At 40.1% G+C, this 17,788-nt stretch overlaps 1 protein-coding gene across 1 annotated transcript in view; it reads right to left on the bottom strand.

Annotated features, from left to right (window-relative positions):
- Positions 1 to 5,833: 5,833 nt before the first annotated feature.
- The window catches only part of LOC118748449 (cell wall integrity sensor MID2-like), a 107,805-nt gene continuing 95,850 nt past the window's right edge, over positions 5,834 to 17,788 (bottom strand). Inside the window, exon 2 of the mRNA XM_036482891.1 lies at positions 5,834 to 7,154. Within this exon, the coding sequence (XP_036338784.1) occupies positions 5,846 to 6,598 (753 nt within the window). The 5' untranslated portion in view covers positions 6,599 to 7,154 and the 3' untranslated portion in view covers positions 5,834 to 5,845. The remainder of the gene's footprint in view (positions 7,155 to 17,788) is intronic.

Below are 17,788 nucleotides of genomic sequence, written 5' to 3'. Positions count from 1 at the left end.
ACGCAACTGAGTAGCAATTTCGATAGTTATTTGTTCACGTGGCGCGTAGCACGTGCGGCAGGCAGTTTTTTTTCGTTGTAACTACACAATTAATACCTGTAGATTAGTTGTGAGTTGATGGAATAATCGGCTTGAATATCAGTTCAATGAAAAGGGGTATGAATTAATCGCAGTTTGATAAAAAAAACACTGTATTTTGCTAGCTTGTTTTAACAGTTTTGATGGTAAAACCTTAATCCAGTACTGCCGACTTCGCTGTAGGTAAATTTTTAAATTTTCAATTATCACAGCTAAAAGGGCAAACACGTTAACTTTTTAGAAAAATTTTTAGAAAAACCGCATCACTTCCGCATTACGAAATATTTAGTGGAGAAATATGATGAAAAAAATCTTATTTTAACAGGGGAAAAATTAAAAAAAAAACGATTTTTTATTAATTTTTTTCATTTGCATTAAAACCTGTTCTTTTGCGAAAAATAGTCAAATACAAATGCGCAATGGTGTTTTTAACGATAAATGGGCTGAGAAAATATTACTCATACGCCATGAAAATATGTATATCATCGTTCCGGTTCATATTTCATAAAAAAAAATCATTGCGCCTGTTTTTCCTATGAAATAAAAAAAATTTACAAAAAATTTGTTATTTCCCTGATGAAGCTTGAAATTTTTTTCTTAAAACTTCCACACTATGTAATATTGATGCGCCTAAAAGATGCAGCATTTCTATTATCATGTTAAATACCTGATGACAGTACGAATGAAAATTATAATGGCGAGGTTTTAGTTTTTTAAACTATACTTTTTTTATTCAACAACTTTTATTGAGCTCGAGGACGTTTTTTAATGAAAATGTATTGTGGAAAAGCAACAATAATTTGAAAAAATGGTAGAAGTGATAGCTATTTTGGAAATCACCACATTTCGTTATCAGACTTCTTTCAGTAAAAACATATAACTTTTTTATTTTATGTAGGTTTCAAAATCTACGAAATCTACAAATATTTTCTGAAAAAATTTATGTTTAAAGTACAGATAAATTTAAAAGTTACTTACGAAAACGGACCTAAATATCTCTAAATTTTGACCAAAATTAAGTTTACGTGTTTGGCCATTTAGCTCTGATATTATTGCCCCCTACTGTGCTATTTATCGATAACTTTATCGACGCATATACCAGTACCGATATTAGTTATAGATATTTATCGTTATTAAAAAGTAAAACAAATATCGATAACAAATTACAAGACACTAGGCCTACTGTAAAAACAAAATGTGAATAAATGCGTATTGCTGCGTAACAAGAATGTTGTCAAGGATATCTTTTCACACTAGATTCTAGCTAAATATAGAATTACCTGAGGCTGCGTAAAATACAAAAATAGTGCACGCAATTGAGTTCCCCACATAAGATTGAGTTAAAATGAAACCCGGAACTGCATGGATGAACTATAAATAGATAAATCGCAGCAAATCAAACGCTTAAGGTATTGCAAAAGAGATTAGTTGCGGAAGGACAACTTGACTCTTTGTACCGTAAGCCTACATCCACACAATCTAATCAGTTACGCCGCGCACATAGTGAATGCACTTCTTGCAAAAAAAATGTGTGTCAAGTATTGCGTGCCGCGAAGCAATTAACAACCCAATGGTACTGCCACCAAACGTTTCGAATAAAAACTATTTGCTGAAGCGAAGTCAATGAAAGTGGCGCTTCTGCTTGCTAGCTGGCTGGCTGGCTAGCTAGCACAATGACCTGCGATGACCCAATTACGATGTGAACAAATAATAAAAGTAGAAACATGCCTATTTGAAAAAAGTAAAGGCAAATTAAAGAAAAATATAAACAGTGATTCAAAAAAGTGACCACGTGTTGATTTTTTTTTTTAATATTCACAATGTTTTTCTAGTTAAATCTTTTTTTTTTTATATAAAAATATTGTCCAAGCTTTAACCAAAACCAAATAAATCAAACGCTCAAACTTTTAGTTCTAAATCTTTAGAACTTTTTTTTTGGTATGTACTATAAAAGCCCATACAATATTTGTGAAGTGAAGTGCAAGTTTCAAGCGATCACTTGTTTAAGTCACTGTAAAAAAATAAATGAAAAAAGTAAAAAAAAAAACGCTTAAAATTGTTGCGTCGCCCGAGTGAAAATAGTCAACGTTGACCGCGGTCGCTCCAAACCGTGAGTGACTACGCTAAATATTTGCTTTTGCAGCCCTTTACTATTGCAATGACAGCCGTGATGCGCTTTGATAAATGACTCTGCCAGCGCCAACACTTCTTTACTCTTTTGCTCTATGCTTCGGTCAGCCTATACTCCTTTTCAAACCGCCCACCTTCCCTTACCACATGGCTGATTACCTGCCGCTTAATGCAATGAGCCATTGTTAAATTTTTTTTTATTGATGTTCATTTCGATTCCTCCACTGACTTCATTATTTGGGTCAATGCATTTGAAAATTTCTACGCAATCAAGGCTATCTCTGAGCTAAATCGCTGGCGGCAAATTGCTACCAAGCGCTTCACTGGGCCGCTGTCAAAGTGTGTGTGTGTGTATATTGAGAATTTTCAGTTATACGCTTGCTAACAGCTGTATATTGCTTAAGCACTTATGAAATTGAGAATGTACTCGAGGGTGGAGATGCATGTCTGTCGCAACATTTGATATCCTGCATCCTTGACCTGCTTGCTAATGAGGCTGAATTCTGTTGGATTTGCAAATGTTACGAATGAAATTTCGACCCGGATTGTGATTGTAGTTATTCACTATAATTCAGACACTTTCGGAAACCACAAATTCACGCATTTGCCTAAGCAGCAGGTAGACTTTCCGTAAATAAGCATCTGCACACAGTCTGCTTGTCTGACAGCTGAACTCTTCCATATTCAACTTCCTAGTCAGCTCAACGTGCCTGCATGCGCCATAGCTCATCTTCTTTAAAAGACTTTCAAATCATTGCCCTTCCACATCATTGCCGAGCCACAAACTTAATCGAGTTGCCTGAATGCCAAGTGCCTTGGCTCTGGCGACGATGATGAAAAAGTTGATGCGTCAAATGCAATTTCTGTGCAACGACGTGTGTCGGCATGTGACAAGCAACAAGCAGCAAAAGGCTACATATTTATTCAGAGTACTATATTCAAAGAACTTTCTCACCTCTTCATCATCTGCTGCTTCCTTCAAGAGAATTGCCAATGAAATGTTGAAAAGAAAATAACAGTTACAGGCAAGCATTTCTTTCCAGCATGTGTAGCAAATAGCTTACTCGTTTGCTCAGCAGAAAAGCTGAATTGGTCAAAAAATCGCCTGCCAAGTCAGCGGTCAGATGGCGAAAATCAAATCACTCATACGCACTGGCGTACCAAACCTATTTGAGGTGCATTGATGTACTCCGCTTATGTCGATTGCTTTTTCTAAGCCACATTTGATTTGCATATGATTGAAATGAAGGACAGCAGCAGGCATAGAGTGTTAGGAGCAGAACATGCTTGTGGTTTTGTCAAAAAAAAACTTAAGCCTATAGTGAAGCTACGCAGTACTTAAGCTGCAGTGGTTGAAGTTAGGCAAATGGCTATATTAGGCAGACAGTTGGCAGCTGAGAATGCGAACGTGTCGACCGTCCAAATTCCAGTAGTTAAGCTCCAACCAATCTTGATTTTTACACTGCTTTTGCTGATTCGATTAATGCGGCTCTACTGCTGTAACTGCCTCAGTTGGAATGCCTTCACTCTCTGGCTTCTCTACCCCGTGCTTCCTTTGGGAATTGTCGAAATTTCCAATTAAAAGCTGGAAAATTGTACGAGCTGGGTATGCAAAAGGCATTGGCAAGCTTAAGCTATTGTGGCATGTATCCGGCATACTTCTTCAGCCATCATTGCTACAACATCATCCTGCAATCTTCACATTTATCGGGCCCGTCTGCTACTCTTGCCAGCTTTCGCCGCTGCTGGCTGCACCGATAGTGTAACGCCAGCTGCGGTCATCCGAGCAATCAAATATGCCACCAACAAATCAAACCTGCCACTCTAATACCCTAGGAAAGCAGTGTGATTTATGCCACCAAGCTGTCCGATAACTTTGTTAATTCGTTTGCTAACAAGCTTTAATGCTTCTGTCACTTTACCAAGGTGTTGCAATTGCTTTCAATTCGAAAATTCACATTTGGCATGCAGCATGCGGTTATGCGTTCAGATAGACAGAGATTAATAGTTGAAGGTTTGTGTTGTGGCATTGAAGCAAAGTAGAATTCGATTCTGAGGGCAGATAAGTTTGGAGAAGTGTAAAAAATCTCAGAACTTATGAACGAGGTTGCTAAAGATGGAAGTTTAATAATTCTTATGATTAGCTTAGGTTATGGCAGGTTCGGCTAGGTAAGATGTGCGGTCTGATTTACTTTCGATTATAATGTTTTGATTGTTTTTTTTTTATTAAACAATGTCATTTAGCATAGATGACTCTCATTTAGAAGTAGGAAATACACTGAACAATACAGTTAATCTTCCACATTCATTAGCTGCTACACGCGTCAAATTATCTCCTCGACTGCCATACAATTTAAAAAACTATCAACAACTAATTGATACTATTTATTTTATTTATAGCCATACGTGATTGGTCAAAATTGATTAGAATGGCCGCAAGCTACCCATCAAGCATATCATCAATCAAATTCGGGATCAAAAGATATGTAACAGAAGCAAATTTCATACTCGTTAAATATGCATCATTCACAGCTCACAGTGGTTCAAATCGGGCATTTACTATTCATAATTTCGCGTTGATTTTTAACAATATATAAATATAATAAGAATATAAACTACGCAACACGCAGATGTGCTCGAATGGTTATCGAAAAAAATTAATAAAAATCAACGCGAACTCTTACCCACTTGCAACTTGCACTGTATTATACTAACTATCTATAAAACTGCATAACCAAACTTTTTCCAAAAACTAAGGCAAATTTTTTTAACGTAATGACACGAATATTTTTTAATGCCCAACTTTGTCATTTGTCATTTTTGCCATTTAATGCCTAGTGGAAATCCAGCATAAAAAAAAAAATTATTTTGAATAAATTTTTTTTTAATAACATTTCAAATTTTTCTTGTGAATTTGTTTCGTTTTGGGGAACTCTCCAATTGTTTTCAATTAGTTTTTATTATGAAACATTTATTGACTGGAACAGGAGAATCGATTTTCTTTAAAATTGCAGCTTTTTCTGCACTTTGCACTAAAAAATTTAACACAAGGAAATGAAAATTAGAAAATCGGGCTCAAGTTAACGAAATTGGTTCAAAAATGAAGGCTCCAGTAAATTATGAACATTAAATTCAAGTCTTGAACCACTGTGCAGCGGCCATTTGAAAATGATGCGCTGTATTAAGAGTGGCTTAGTTCATAAATATACATACGTACATACATACATATGTGGAAGCATGGAAGAATATGAGTGTATGTATGTATATATGTAGATTCACGAAGGTCAGCGAAAGTGTTAACTTTCAACGCACGCAGCTGTCTCGCAGATTAATAAATCATCGCTAAACTGTCATTGGTGACAATCAGCGCCAAAAATCATGCACACGTACTTGTATGTGTGTGCGCTTGACCTCACCGGCCTGATCAAAGCAAAACCGTTGCACACCCTGTCCTGTCCTGCCCTCCACTTTAATACTCTGCATAATAAGGCATAAAATAACCTCAAAATACAACAAAAAACTGCATCGGCAACAACAATTGCAGCTGACCGCTTCATCAGGCATAAGCTCCTACATAATTCCGCATTTGTTGCCCGTTGCGGTAAACTGATATTGGTTACTGCTATGACAACTGTGGCTACTTACCATTTTGCGGTCGCGTATAATTGGCAAAGAGCGCCGAGCAATTCTCAAAGCTGCGTATGGCGACCTGATAGGGCGGGTAAATGATGCTGGGCGCGGTGGTTAAAACACTGCTGCCGTTCACTGCGCTCGTACTCGCGCTAGCTATGCCACTTGCCGCCGATGTCGTTGTCGTTGTTGTTGTCGACGTCGCATTGAGCAGTTCGGTGGCATAGGCGGCAGCAGAGGACGAAATATAAGCAGTGGCATTGACTAGCGTTGACGCCGCACGCGTAACATTAGCGGACGCTGACGTTAGGAAGCCGGTCGTAGTGCTGGATGCGTTAAGCGGCGCTTGCAGCAATGTTTTGGCGGTGCCAAGCAGCGTAGAACCGGCGCGTTGGTCCGTCGCATCTACAGCCGCGCCAATCAACGCATCTGTTGCACTAGCGTCGAGGTTCGAAAGCCTTTCTGTGGTTGTCGCGATGTTGATGCTGCTGCTGTTGCTAGTTGTTGTAGTGGTGGTAGGCGTTGTAGCCGCCCCATAGCCATGCTCGTCTGTGACATTCTGGAAGTACATGTACAGCACGCGCGTCACATTCGAGCGTATTGATGTGATGGTGGCGGTCAAATTGTTGGAAAAGGCCGCATCCGCATTGTTGTCGGCGATGTTGTTGTGGTCGCCGATGGCATTGCCCAATAATTGATGGCTTGCGCCGGCGCTGGCGAAAGTTGTCGCGCTCGTGCGCGCATCCAGTGTAAGCGGCATGGCCGGCGGCTTCAGATTCGCGTTGCGTTGCAAGGAGCGAGGGTCGATGGTCGGTGGTGGAAGGGAATCACAGCTGCAGTGACCTCTATGTTATTGTTGTTGCCGTAGCCACTTCTACTGTGTTTGCATTTGTTTGCGCACTGACATCCGTTTCCGCTGTTTCGGATATTGTCATTGTCAGCATTTATTCGCAGCCAGTCATTTTCGACTGCCTCCACGCACTTTCTCGCTCTGGATTGCTGGTGTTTTTGGCTCTGGTGTATGCTTTTTTGCTCTTATTTTCTCTTTTGGTGGGTTAAAACTTTCATGCATATGTGGGCTCGGTTTGCTGTAGGTGTATGCGGATGTGTATGGGTGCAGCACGTGCGCGTAAGTCGTGCTGCTCGTCGCAATGGTTTTTATTAAAATATTTATTACTCAGTGAATTCAATTCTTTGTGCATCCAACTGTCACACTACTCTTCTCGGCAAATTGCAAATGTTTTCTCGATATTTATTAATTTGCTTGCTTGTTTTTTGTTGGCTCCGTTAAAATCGCTTGTCCATATGGCGGGTGTCTGCAATTTAAAAAAGCAAATATGCGAATGTAAAATTAATTGAATTTCAGTTAACGAATTTTCTTTGTGAAAATATTTATTTGCGGGAGATCTTTTCACCCGTAGAACATAAAAGACAGCCGCTTACCTAGAAATTATATTAAAGCAATCGCTTTAGTAAAACAATGGATGTTACTGAAAACGAATGCTGTTAATCTGAGGAAATAGACTGTGGACACATCCTGAATTAGGAGTAATAAAATGTGTTAAAAAAAACCGTGCAAGTTGGCAAACTGAAATTCTGGTGCGCCGAGAAGTATGCAACATCTGAGGCAGCTTATTCCACTTTTTTGTTATTTCATTTGCCTTGTTGGAATGTGTATCCAATTCTCAAATGCCCTATAATTTTTTTTTATCGAATGGTACTGCTAGGCAACAACAGAAGTCCCTTAGCAGTGTTTAGTGAGTGCCATTTCAGTAGAAACAAACTATTTACAACGACGAATTCTACCACCGAAGAATCACTTTGCTGAAACAGTGGTGACGTCTGCCTGGGTAAACTGTATAACGTGGTGACCTATGCTGACGATTGCATCATATTCGTCGCGATGATAAATCAGCCGACTTTTCTTCCGCGGAACACCGAACATACATACATCATATATAACAATGGTTTTCCGGATGTTACCGATAGCGCCTTCGCCGCCCTTCCCATACCAACCAACGTTCATGCAGGCGAACGTAAATTCCGGGTTATCACTGCTGCTACATACCGCTTCATCTCCGCTAGACGTAATGCGGAAACCCGCCCAAATTTCCCAGCTGACGCGGCTGTTCTTTAGCAAACGAGCGCGACCAACTTTGCCAGGTCGAACCAGGAAAATCCGGCATCAGGGTTCTCAATTCGGAGATTCGGAAACTGGTAAACCAATACAAGCGAAAGGAGTGGGATCACCCGAAGACAAGCAATTACATCTCTGGCGTAGCAGTGTTTATGGTCACTCTTTTCGTTCTGGATGTCTGTAAAACGGGGAGAGTGTCCTACTGCTAAAACCGGATAAACAGGGCCACAAGGAAGACACTAGAGGCCTTACTACTCCACCACTTCACGTACCAACCGACACCAGCGAGGCCACAGCATGGCTTCCGTAAAGTACCTAGCACAACAACAGACCTTAACACCATAAACACTCAGATAGCCCGTGGCCTTAACCGAAACCGCCCGGTGAGAGAACAGTCCTAGTAGCGTTGATCTGCCAAAGGCGTTTGACACCGTCTACCACTACACGCTACTAGAGAACATTAAGGCTTCCACTCTCCCACAGAGTCAGCGTCAAACCTAAGAAGAGTTAAACAGGAGATCCGCAAGGTGGTAGACATTTCCCGATTATGTTTAATTACTATATTTCGAAGCTCTCTCAACCACCAGACGGAGTCTCCATCATCTCACATGCTGACGATTGCTCTATAATGACGCACGGAAATGGAATTGATGACTTGTGCTCGAAAGTAAACGGTTACCTCTTCGCGCACTGTCTCGGTTTTTCACTGCAAGGAGCCTAACCCTCTCTCCAACGAAATTCTCGGCACCCCTTTTCAGCAGCAGCTTTAATTCGCTAGCCGTCAGCACCTGTGGCAAAGACAAAGAAACGTTGTTGGCAACATGCAGGGCAATTGGCCAGCCGATTCTAAACCATGCAACGCCTGTGTGCTCGCCGGGGACTAGCAGGACGTCATGGACGCAGCTGCATACATACCTGCCAAAACACCACACTACACACAGCCACGGACGTGGGAATCCGAACGGATATTTGCTTGCGGCAGAGCCCTCGACAAGGCGCGTCAGAAGGCATCTATACCAACTGACAGAAGAGTTTCACTGGATCCGGCAGCGTACAGACAGACCATTAACGGAATTCGCAGACAGTCGGATTCAATCTACACCTATTACCGACCAGGAATGCCGTTTTGAAGCACAAACCACATGATGTGGATGAGACAGAACTTTCTCAGCCATGGGAGACGCGCACACAAATTGCACCACTAGGACACAAGCAGATCTAGGCAGGATTAGATAAGCTGCTACAACAGCAACAGCCAACGAAGACCCACCTTATTGAAGCCGTGATTTGCTTCCTTTTGTGCGAATGGCTGGAGTTTTTTGGGACACCAGCTAAAGCCAAAAAAAAAAATAGTTGATGGTTTTTTAAGATTCTGAAAATGTAATAAAAAAACTAGCCTTCTGTAAGATGTTTACTTAAATCAATCGCCTTTCCAGTGCCAACCTTTGATATAAATTAGTAAGTATTTATATATAATTATAAGTAATTTTTTAATAAAAGTGCACACTAAAGTAGTGTCTAAGTCCTTGTGCTCTCACATACACACACACACACATGTACATACATATATGTATTCATACTGTTCATGTCCTTATTCATTATAATTTTGATTTATTTTGCCTACCGCTTCACCGCATTTTCCCAGAGTCAATGCTTCAAAGAGCTCACCTTCAATCTAAGCTGTGATTTCTCGGAAGCATTTCTAAGGAATTCTGCTGCTTTGCCTTCAACAAGTGCAACAGCTCGGCAATTATTACAAAGTCAACAGTACTGTAGCAGCAACACATTTGTATACGTATGTACAGTGCCGGAACAAATTATTGGCACAGAAAATGTTTCACAATATATGCAACAATTTTCGTTCTAATATTTTTCCGCTAATTTCGTATAAAAATATGGCTCATTCAACAACAAAAAACATAAAAATATAATTCCTAAACTTTGTGCAAAACTCGCGAAAATTCAGCCAATTTTCACCAAAATTTTCAACTTTTTAATCAGATTTTTCAGAATTTTTTTTTAGTATGCAGTTTTGCAGCCCATTGAATTCTAGTAAAAAAATGCAAGCTCGGAGTTAGTCAAAAATCGCGTTGAATTTTTAGAATTTTTTTTGTTGAAGGTGTTTTGCAGTTTTTCCATATAAAGTATTTTCGAAAAAAAAAATTTTGTAAATTTTTGTGTGAAAAAAAAATTCCAAAAATCAACGGTAATTCCTAGCTACTTAAAACTTGTACTTTATTATAATAAAATTTATTGGGCTACAAATGTGCATACTCTAAAAAATCTGATTAAAAAATTTAAAAGTTTCATGAAAATTTGCTGAATATTCGCGAGTTTTGCACAAAGTTTAGGAATTACATTTTTATATTTTTTTGTTGTAGAATGAACCATATTTTTATATGAAATTAGCGGAAAAATATAAGAATGAAAATTGTTGCATATACTGTGAAAAATTTGCTGTGCCAATACTTTGTTCCGGCAGTTTATGTACATTAGGGTGGTTAAATCAACAATTGGGTTTTGGTTTTGGAAGTCTTCTGAAGAGAACCAGAGTTTTCCGATCGAAAAATATGGAATTTCCAGAATTATATACAATTTCTTTGAAACGTTTTTTCCCATATAAAATACATGGACAACTTTGAGCGCCTGTAAATATTTTTTGATTTCAAAATAAAAAATAGGGGTCTATTTTTTTGGTATAGAACAATCCTAGGGGGTGAGAGCATTTACAATTCCGAATGTACTTTTTTTTGGACAACCCCAATGTTTGTACATACATCCGCGTAGCAAGCAGCATTCTAAATATGATTATGTACGCCAGGAAAACTCGCACGCTTGAACGCTTTTCAATGCATCGCTTCTAAATATGTAGATGAAAAGTGCGCCAGGAATGCTTGCATGTGAGTATGCATGGCATTTGTGGGAGTGTATGGGCATGCATATACATATGTATGTATGTATGTATGTAAGCTCGGCTGTGTGCGACTTCTATGCAGACAAAGCGATTGCTGGTTGCTGGGTGCAATAAACAACTTTTCAATGAACATTTGTTATTCAATATATCTATTTATTTGTTTGCTTGTTGTGAGCATTAATCATTAATCCCAATCAATGTGCAACAACCACCAACAACAACAACAACTACAATAGCAATGATTGAATGAAATAAAAATCGGCGCTGATTCTACTTGCCAAGCGGAACTCGATGGAAGCACTTGAAGGCAGAGAGGATCTATTATAAAAAATCAATTTGTAGCCACACAAATGCAAAAAAAAAAAACTAAAAAAACCGACCGCATAAAGATGTGTTAGTGTATTGACTGGCACGCCGGCAAATAAAAGCGAATTTGCGGTAAAGGTTTCAATTTCAATAAGCTGCACGTCTATTTTTCATATTGGCCACAGTGCAACAGAATTAAAAGCAACATCAAAATAGGAAGCAGAAAAAGGAAACAAAGAATGCAACAACAACAAATACAACAAGGACAACGACAAGTTAGAATGGATAGCCGCTGACTAGCCAACATTTCTCGGTTTACTCGAGCCACTTGGCAAGCCTTGACATTGAATGGGAAACAGAGAGACGAACATTTGCAAACTCGCACATCCACACACACACACACAGATGAGGGGAGGGAGACAGACAGACGACTGGCAGCTGCTGCGTGCCACAATGCAAGGTGAAAGCTGTGGCAGCTGCCCTTCAGTGGCCACAACATAAGCATCACTTGTAGCGGCCATCAGCAACAACAAAAACTCAATAATGCCGTTGTCAGAAGACATTATTAACCGCTATTGAGAGGAGCACTCCTCATTCGATGCGCAAGCAGCTGTGCTACATACAAACAGACATACTCGCGTAAATGTGTTGCACGCATTGGCATGTGGCTGCGCTCTAATGCCAAGGTATATGCAAGGGCAACAATGCGAAGGAGAAGCGTAGTAAAGGAAGCGAGAAAAACAGCAGCTGAAGAGCTGAGTGTGAAGCGAACAAAGGAAGAAATGTTGCTAATGTGCTATTGAGTGGCACTCTGGTTGCATGAATGTATGTATGACAACAGTTTGCAACAAGCAGTGGCATGCACGAGTGCACGTGATAATAATGAGCTGTGTGGGGCGAAGGGAGGAGAGGAAAGGCGCTACAAACAAGTGAGCCAAGTAACAAAGGAAAAATTTGCGAAAATTGAACAACAACAAAAATGCTGGCATGTTGCCCGTGTTGCAAGTAAGCGCAAATTAATTGTGTAGCTGTTGCTGGTGTAGAGAAAAAATAAACAATAACAATAAATTAAAATATATTAAGCGAAGAAAGGGCGCAATTAGACGGCTACTGCGCGCTGATTAAAGCGCAGCTAGCAACAGCAGACACAACTGACGAAAAGCGGAAGATGCTAGCCGCTTGCACGCAGAGAGACACGCGTTTTACCTTTCCTTTGTTTGCATTCGTTTTCGAGAAAAAAAACAAGAGTTTAAAGCATTTTTGTCCAACAAGCTCTCGGTGACCTTCAGGTCTTCTTCTTCCTCTTTGCTTAACAGCTAGCAGCATATCGACTTTCTGCAGTTTTTTTTTATTAATTTTTCCGCCAATCACTACAAAGAAACTTGCAGAATTTGCGCTAAGTGCAGAAATGAAAAAAGTTTTGATTTTGAGTGAAATAGGAGCAAATGTTTTTGCAAAATAAAGTTTTTAAAGTAAAAAGTAAATAGCTAAGAATCGGAAATTTATTGCAATTTGCATGGAAAGGGAAGTATTACAGTAGTAGAAGCGCCTTTTGCAGTAAAATATTCTCAAACCGCAGCTAAGAGCGTTGGCTTATGCGTTATGGTCACTGCCTCGCTTCTGTTTTACAAAACTGCAGACTCTCTTGCCTAACTTTCTAATTTAGAACTTCTTTTTCTTTTGTCAACGAGTTAAGCGACTTTCGAATTCGCTTGATTGCTTATTGAGCAAAGAGTGCGCCTAAAAATATGCAGCACTGAATGCGTAAGCAAAGTTTGCATTTTTGTACTTCTCAAACAGCTATTGTAATAATTTATTCAAAGCTTCAGAGTAGAACTCCATGCGTTTTAGGCGTTATGGTTTTCAGCGATCACACAGCAATATAAAACGTATAGCAGAATAAAGTGCTGAGAACCTAAAAAGCGGCGGACGCCTCAAAAGCCTTTTATGGAGTTCTACTCCAGGCTGTTGCTGGTAGGCTTCCATTATGCTTAATGAACATAATCTTCTCTCTATAGCAGCGTCCACAAGGCCTTTATGAACTTCTCGTGTCCGAGGGGCGGCCAGTTTTAGAACAATTGGCTTGTCTTTCTTAGACTTTAGTGCGGACGTATGTAGTTCCAAAGGCAAAGGAGTTTGTCTTAACTAAATTAAGTAATGGCGGTCAAATTAGGGACACTTTTACTATTTTTATACTAAATTTTTCTCTTGCATGCTCTCAAAGCATAGTTTTGGAAATATTTGCGGATATAGTCATCAAAGCAAAGGGTCTGCTTGAGACTTTATGTTTTGATTTTCTTATCTATTAAATGACTTTTTCACTTTGTGTGTCTCAAACCCAACGTAGGATGAATTGCATTCCTAAATGTAGAAAAAACAAGGCATCAGTATCTTTAATCTCTAAACCACACTACAAGAAAAGAGCTAACTTGCGCAAACTAATTGAAAACAAACATCTAACTGTGGTTGTACACATCTGGCTTTACCAACCACTGAGATTAAGAAGCAAAAAAAATTCTCATTTTTGTTGTTGGTACTTCCGACGGGGTAGGAGTGTGATGTAATGTGGAACGATTTTCCGTCATCCCTTGTCAAATTTGGTTTGGAGACAAACCGGTTTCGGCGTTGTGCCATCTTCAGTGTCATTTTTCGAACCAAATTTGACAAGGGATGACGGAAAATCGTTCCACATTACATCAAAAAAAATACTTATTCCTTGTATTTGTACAATTAGGAATCCACCTGTACAATTCACTTCAGGGTAGCATTTTGTTACTTGGCTGCCGTAAGCACAGACTTAAGTAAAATTATTTTCAAACAAAATTCAATCCACAGCCGCTGAGGTTGCGTATACGCTCAGCAGCGCTTGCCGCAGACAGCAATGTAATAGGGGCTATCTTCACCAATTTGTTGGCCTGATCCTTGCAGATAATTGAGAAATTTAAGCCTCCCGCATGAAGGAAATTCATAGCCGTTAGCCTCAATGTGACAGGATTCTTTGGAATTTGGATTGCTTCATCAACTCAAATGTCAATGAGTTACAAATAAATCAGGCTAAAATGCAACGCCCACAATAAATAACGCGAACTGGAGCGCATTTGAGGCCAAGCGAAAAAGCTCATGTAAAACGAATTTGTAAAAAGGTAAATGTTCCGAGAAAAGAAATTCGGCAGCACCAAGGCAACGTGGCAAGTATTATGGGGGGTACATTTCCGTTAAATTTTTTTCTTGCTCTCTCGCAAGCTCATATAAGCCAGCTTATCCCGAGGCTTAGACACGCCATTTGCGCACTTACTCAGCCACATTTGTATTTTGACAGCGAGCACACTAGCAAAACGCTCTATCATTGTTTATTTGTGCATACATATGTATATATGTATGTAGCGCATATTCGCTGGAGATTATCCCCGTTTTTTGCTCTACTTGCCAGCAGTTTTTGTTTTTGAAATTTTGTATCTACTACATATACGCACATTTTTAGGTTTTTGTGCAACTCTCAGCGTGTACGCTGTATTTATGCAAGGTCATGCAGCGTGTGGCATGTGGCAGGGTCACTCAGCGTGATAAGCGACATAATAGGGGGCAGTTTGTTACAGTTTCTTATATTATTGCGTTTGTCGCTATTGTTGCCACAGCGATTTTGTTTTCCGAATCCACTTTTAGTTGGTTTAGTTCAGTTAGCAGCTAACTCGCTAATAGCACTAGCAGCAGCCAATATGGTTGCATGTTGCAGCGACTGTTGGCGGTCGATAACAGCTTAGCGTAAGCCCATGCAGTTGCAGATAAATTGACTTAAATGCTCTTACATATGGAAATACTAAGAAAAATATTTTTATGAAATATTTATTTATTTTCGCCGCTACAACGTCTGCTGTAGGCATTCGATGGCGTGCTGTGTTTTGTAGTACACAATCAGAGCATACCCTGCACGCCGCGTTCGCCTGTAAAGTCTTTCAACTTTTGGTCTCAAATTTCTTAAGTGTTCTCAGTGTCGGCTTTGTTGTTGGTGTTGCCATTGCAGTCGTTATCCGATTGTGTGCGCTTAATTTAATTTCAGTTAAATTTAGTTAGTTTGCTACGCGCCGCTGTGGCACAACTCGACAACTTAACATATTACCAACCGCTAGTGCGGTGGGCATCAAACTTCAACTTGTCAGAGAGAGAATTTTTAACCGCAGGTCCCTTATGCCTTAATTTGATAGTGCGCTATGTAGCTTTGTACCTTAAAATTAAAGAATAAGCTAGGTAATTATGTGTGTACTTAAAAAAAGAAATCTTTGGGTTAGGCCGCTTATTCCTTCACGGTCTCATATGACGTATAGAGTATGACGAGATGGATGGATCGCCCTCTATTTTCCGAACCACTTCCTCTATAGTTCGTATAATCCCGCTCGGCAAAAATTGCTCTTCTCTCGAGAACCTGTAACCAGCTTTCAATTGCGGACGTGCCAACCAAATTTTTTTGGTATACACCTTTGGACTATGACAACCTCTGCATACTTGTAAATCATGTGCTGCTGCGTGGAATCGACTTAAAAGCGCTCGGACTTCTTGTCGCTTTGAAAATAAACAGGTTAAACATGATTTGGAAAACCACGAAATAACATTTTACACACAACAGGTCGGGAATGTTGCATTGGATATATTTAGGCGCTCGACGCTATAAGTTGGCTCAACACCTTGTACTGCTAGAATTTTGCGATTTCATAGTGCATATTTCACTATTCCATTCAGAGAGCATTGCGGGCTTGCTTCCTTTATTTTCAGAGCTTTCTTTTCCTAAAAAATTGTGTTTCTTGTTAGCTTAAAGAGAATAACGGCACACTTGTAGTTTAATGGCACAGCTCAGAGCATCAGATGTAGCGTTTAAACATTGTTGCCTATTCTAAATCTTACAAGAAACCATTTCTTATAAAGGGCAAAGGTAGGCGTTCCGTTCCTTTATTTTTAAGGACTTCCTGATATTCCGCTAATTTACAGCGGATTGCCCTAATCGGCAAAAGTAAGGCATTAAGAAACCCACCTATAAGCACAGTTGTCGCTGCACGAACTCCTATTAGGCTTAGGGAAACCGGGTGGTTAACTGGCTCGAAAGGTGGACAGTCTGGAGTGCTGGTGGGCTTTGACTTCGTTCCCGAACAGACAGATTACTGCGCTTCCGAAATGGCTCCCAGTAGCTCCTTCTCTATCTACATGGCCTCAAGACAGGACTGGGTGAGCGGTGTTACTGGAAGAAGGTAGTAGTGAAATTCTCCACGGATGCTTTAAAACTTGGCGGCAGGGTTGGTGGAGGTGCCTTTTACCATCAAAACTATGTTAAGGCTTCCAGACTTCTGCAGTGTATTTCAGGCGGTGAAAGCTGTCATCAAGGAAGCGGTAGACTTACTGTTAAAGACTAGGACGTCAGTTAGGGAGATTAGCATATACTCTGATAGCCAAGAGGCTGTTAGGGTCCTGGTCTCTCTATTAACCGCGTCAGAGTACGTTTTAATATGCTAATTTTAGGACCGGGCCACAGTGACATTGGGGTAAACTGTGTGGCTGATGACCTGACAAGGAAAGTCACCCTTGAAACGTTATCAGCGGACATGGAGTAGCTGAGGACATCTCTGTCCTCCTGCGGGTCACTCATGGATGGTTGGACCTCATCTAAGCTCAGCGAGCGCGAGGCTAAAACTAGGACATGCGCAATTACCAGATCGTTCTAGCCCGATGTGGACCGGGAACAGGCAAAAGAGCTCCTTAAGCTTGCAAAGCCTCAGCTCTCGCTATTGGTGGGAGTTCTGACAGGCCATTGTGCGATTGGTATTCACGCGGTAAGACTAGAAATTTTAACGGATTACGTTTGTATCAGTTGACAAGAGGATGATGAGGTGGAATCATCTCCGCACTTTCTATTATCACCGTCCAGCCTTTGCGAAGCTCACATGGAAACGTTTTAGCTGGCACTTCCTGATTAAACCTGAGGAGCTCTCAGGCATCGAAATCAGCCACGTTCGTTATTTCATAATCGGCGCAATGCCATGAGCCTGCGTTCAGTTTTCGTGGTATCACAAATTGTGCAAGTGTGCAAGTGTGCAAGTGTGTCAGTTGCCTGCTAACCTAACTTATATTCCGTCTAAAAGAACTTACTTCGACATTGAAATTAAGTATCTCTGCTCACTTGAGTTCATCCCTGCTAGCTTTACAAAAATTGGGGAATTTGTATGCGATTACAACAACAACGTTGTCGAGTTTTCTTTAACTCATTCATTTCATTCGTTTTCGCTAAGTGTTGGCGAACCGAAGGCGGCAGTAGTCTCTATGCGACGTCCACATACTGACTGGTGGTTCGATTGTTTTTATTCCACTTGTGAGGCCTAACTTTAAGCAGTGTACGAAAATAAACTATATTGTACGTTACTATTTCGTTTCGTTTATTACTTTAACAGTTCGGTACAATACGAAAACAAAACGGCTGAGTTCACTTTGGCGATAGTACACTACAGTAGTTAGTAGTTACATACGAAACAACAAACGAAATGAATCGTGCAGAAAAAAATATATGTATGTATGTACATATATGCAATAACTAAATACAAAACGAATGGCTG

Source organism: Rhagoletis pomonella, unplaced genomic scaffold, assembly GCF_013731165.1.
Source record: "Rhagoletis pomonella isolate Grant_MI unplaced genomic scaffold, Rhpom_1.0 Rhpom_scaffold_00013, whole genome shotgun sequence".
NCBI lineage: Eukaryota > Metazoa > Arthropoda > Insecta > Diptera > Tephritidae > Rhagoletis > Rhagoletis pomonella.
The sequence above is the reverse complement of the archived record's forward strand: the minus strand, read 5'-3'. Positions and strand labels throughout refer to the sequence as shown.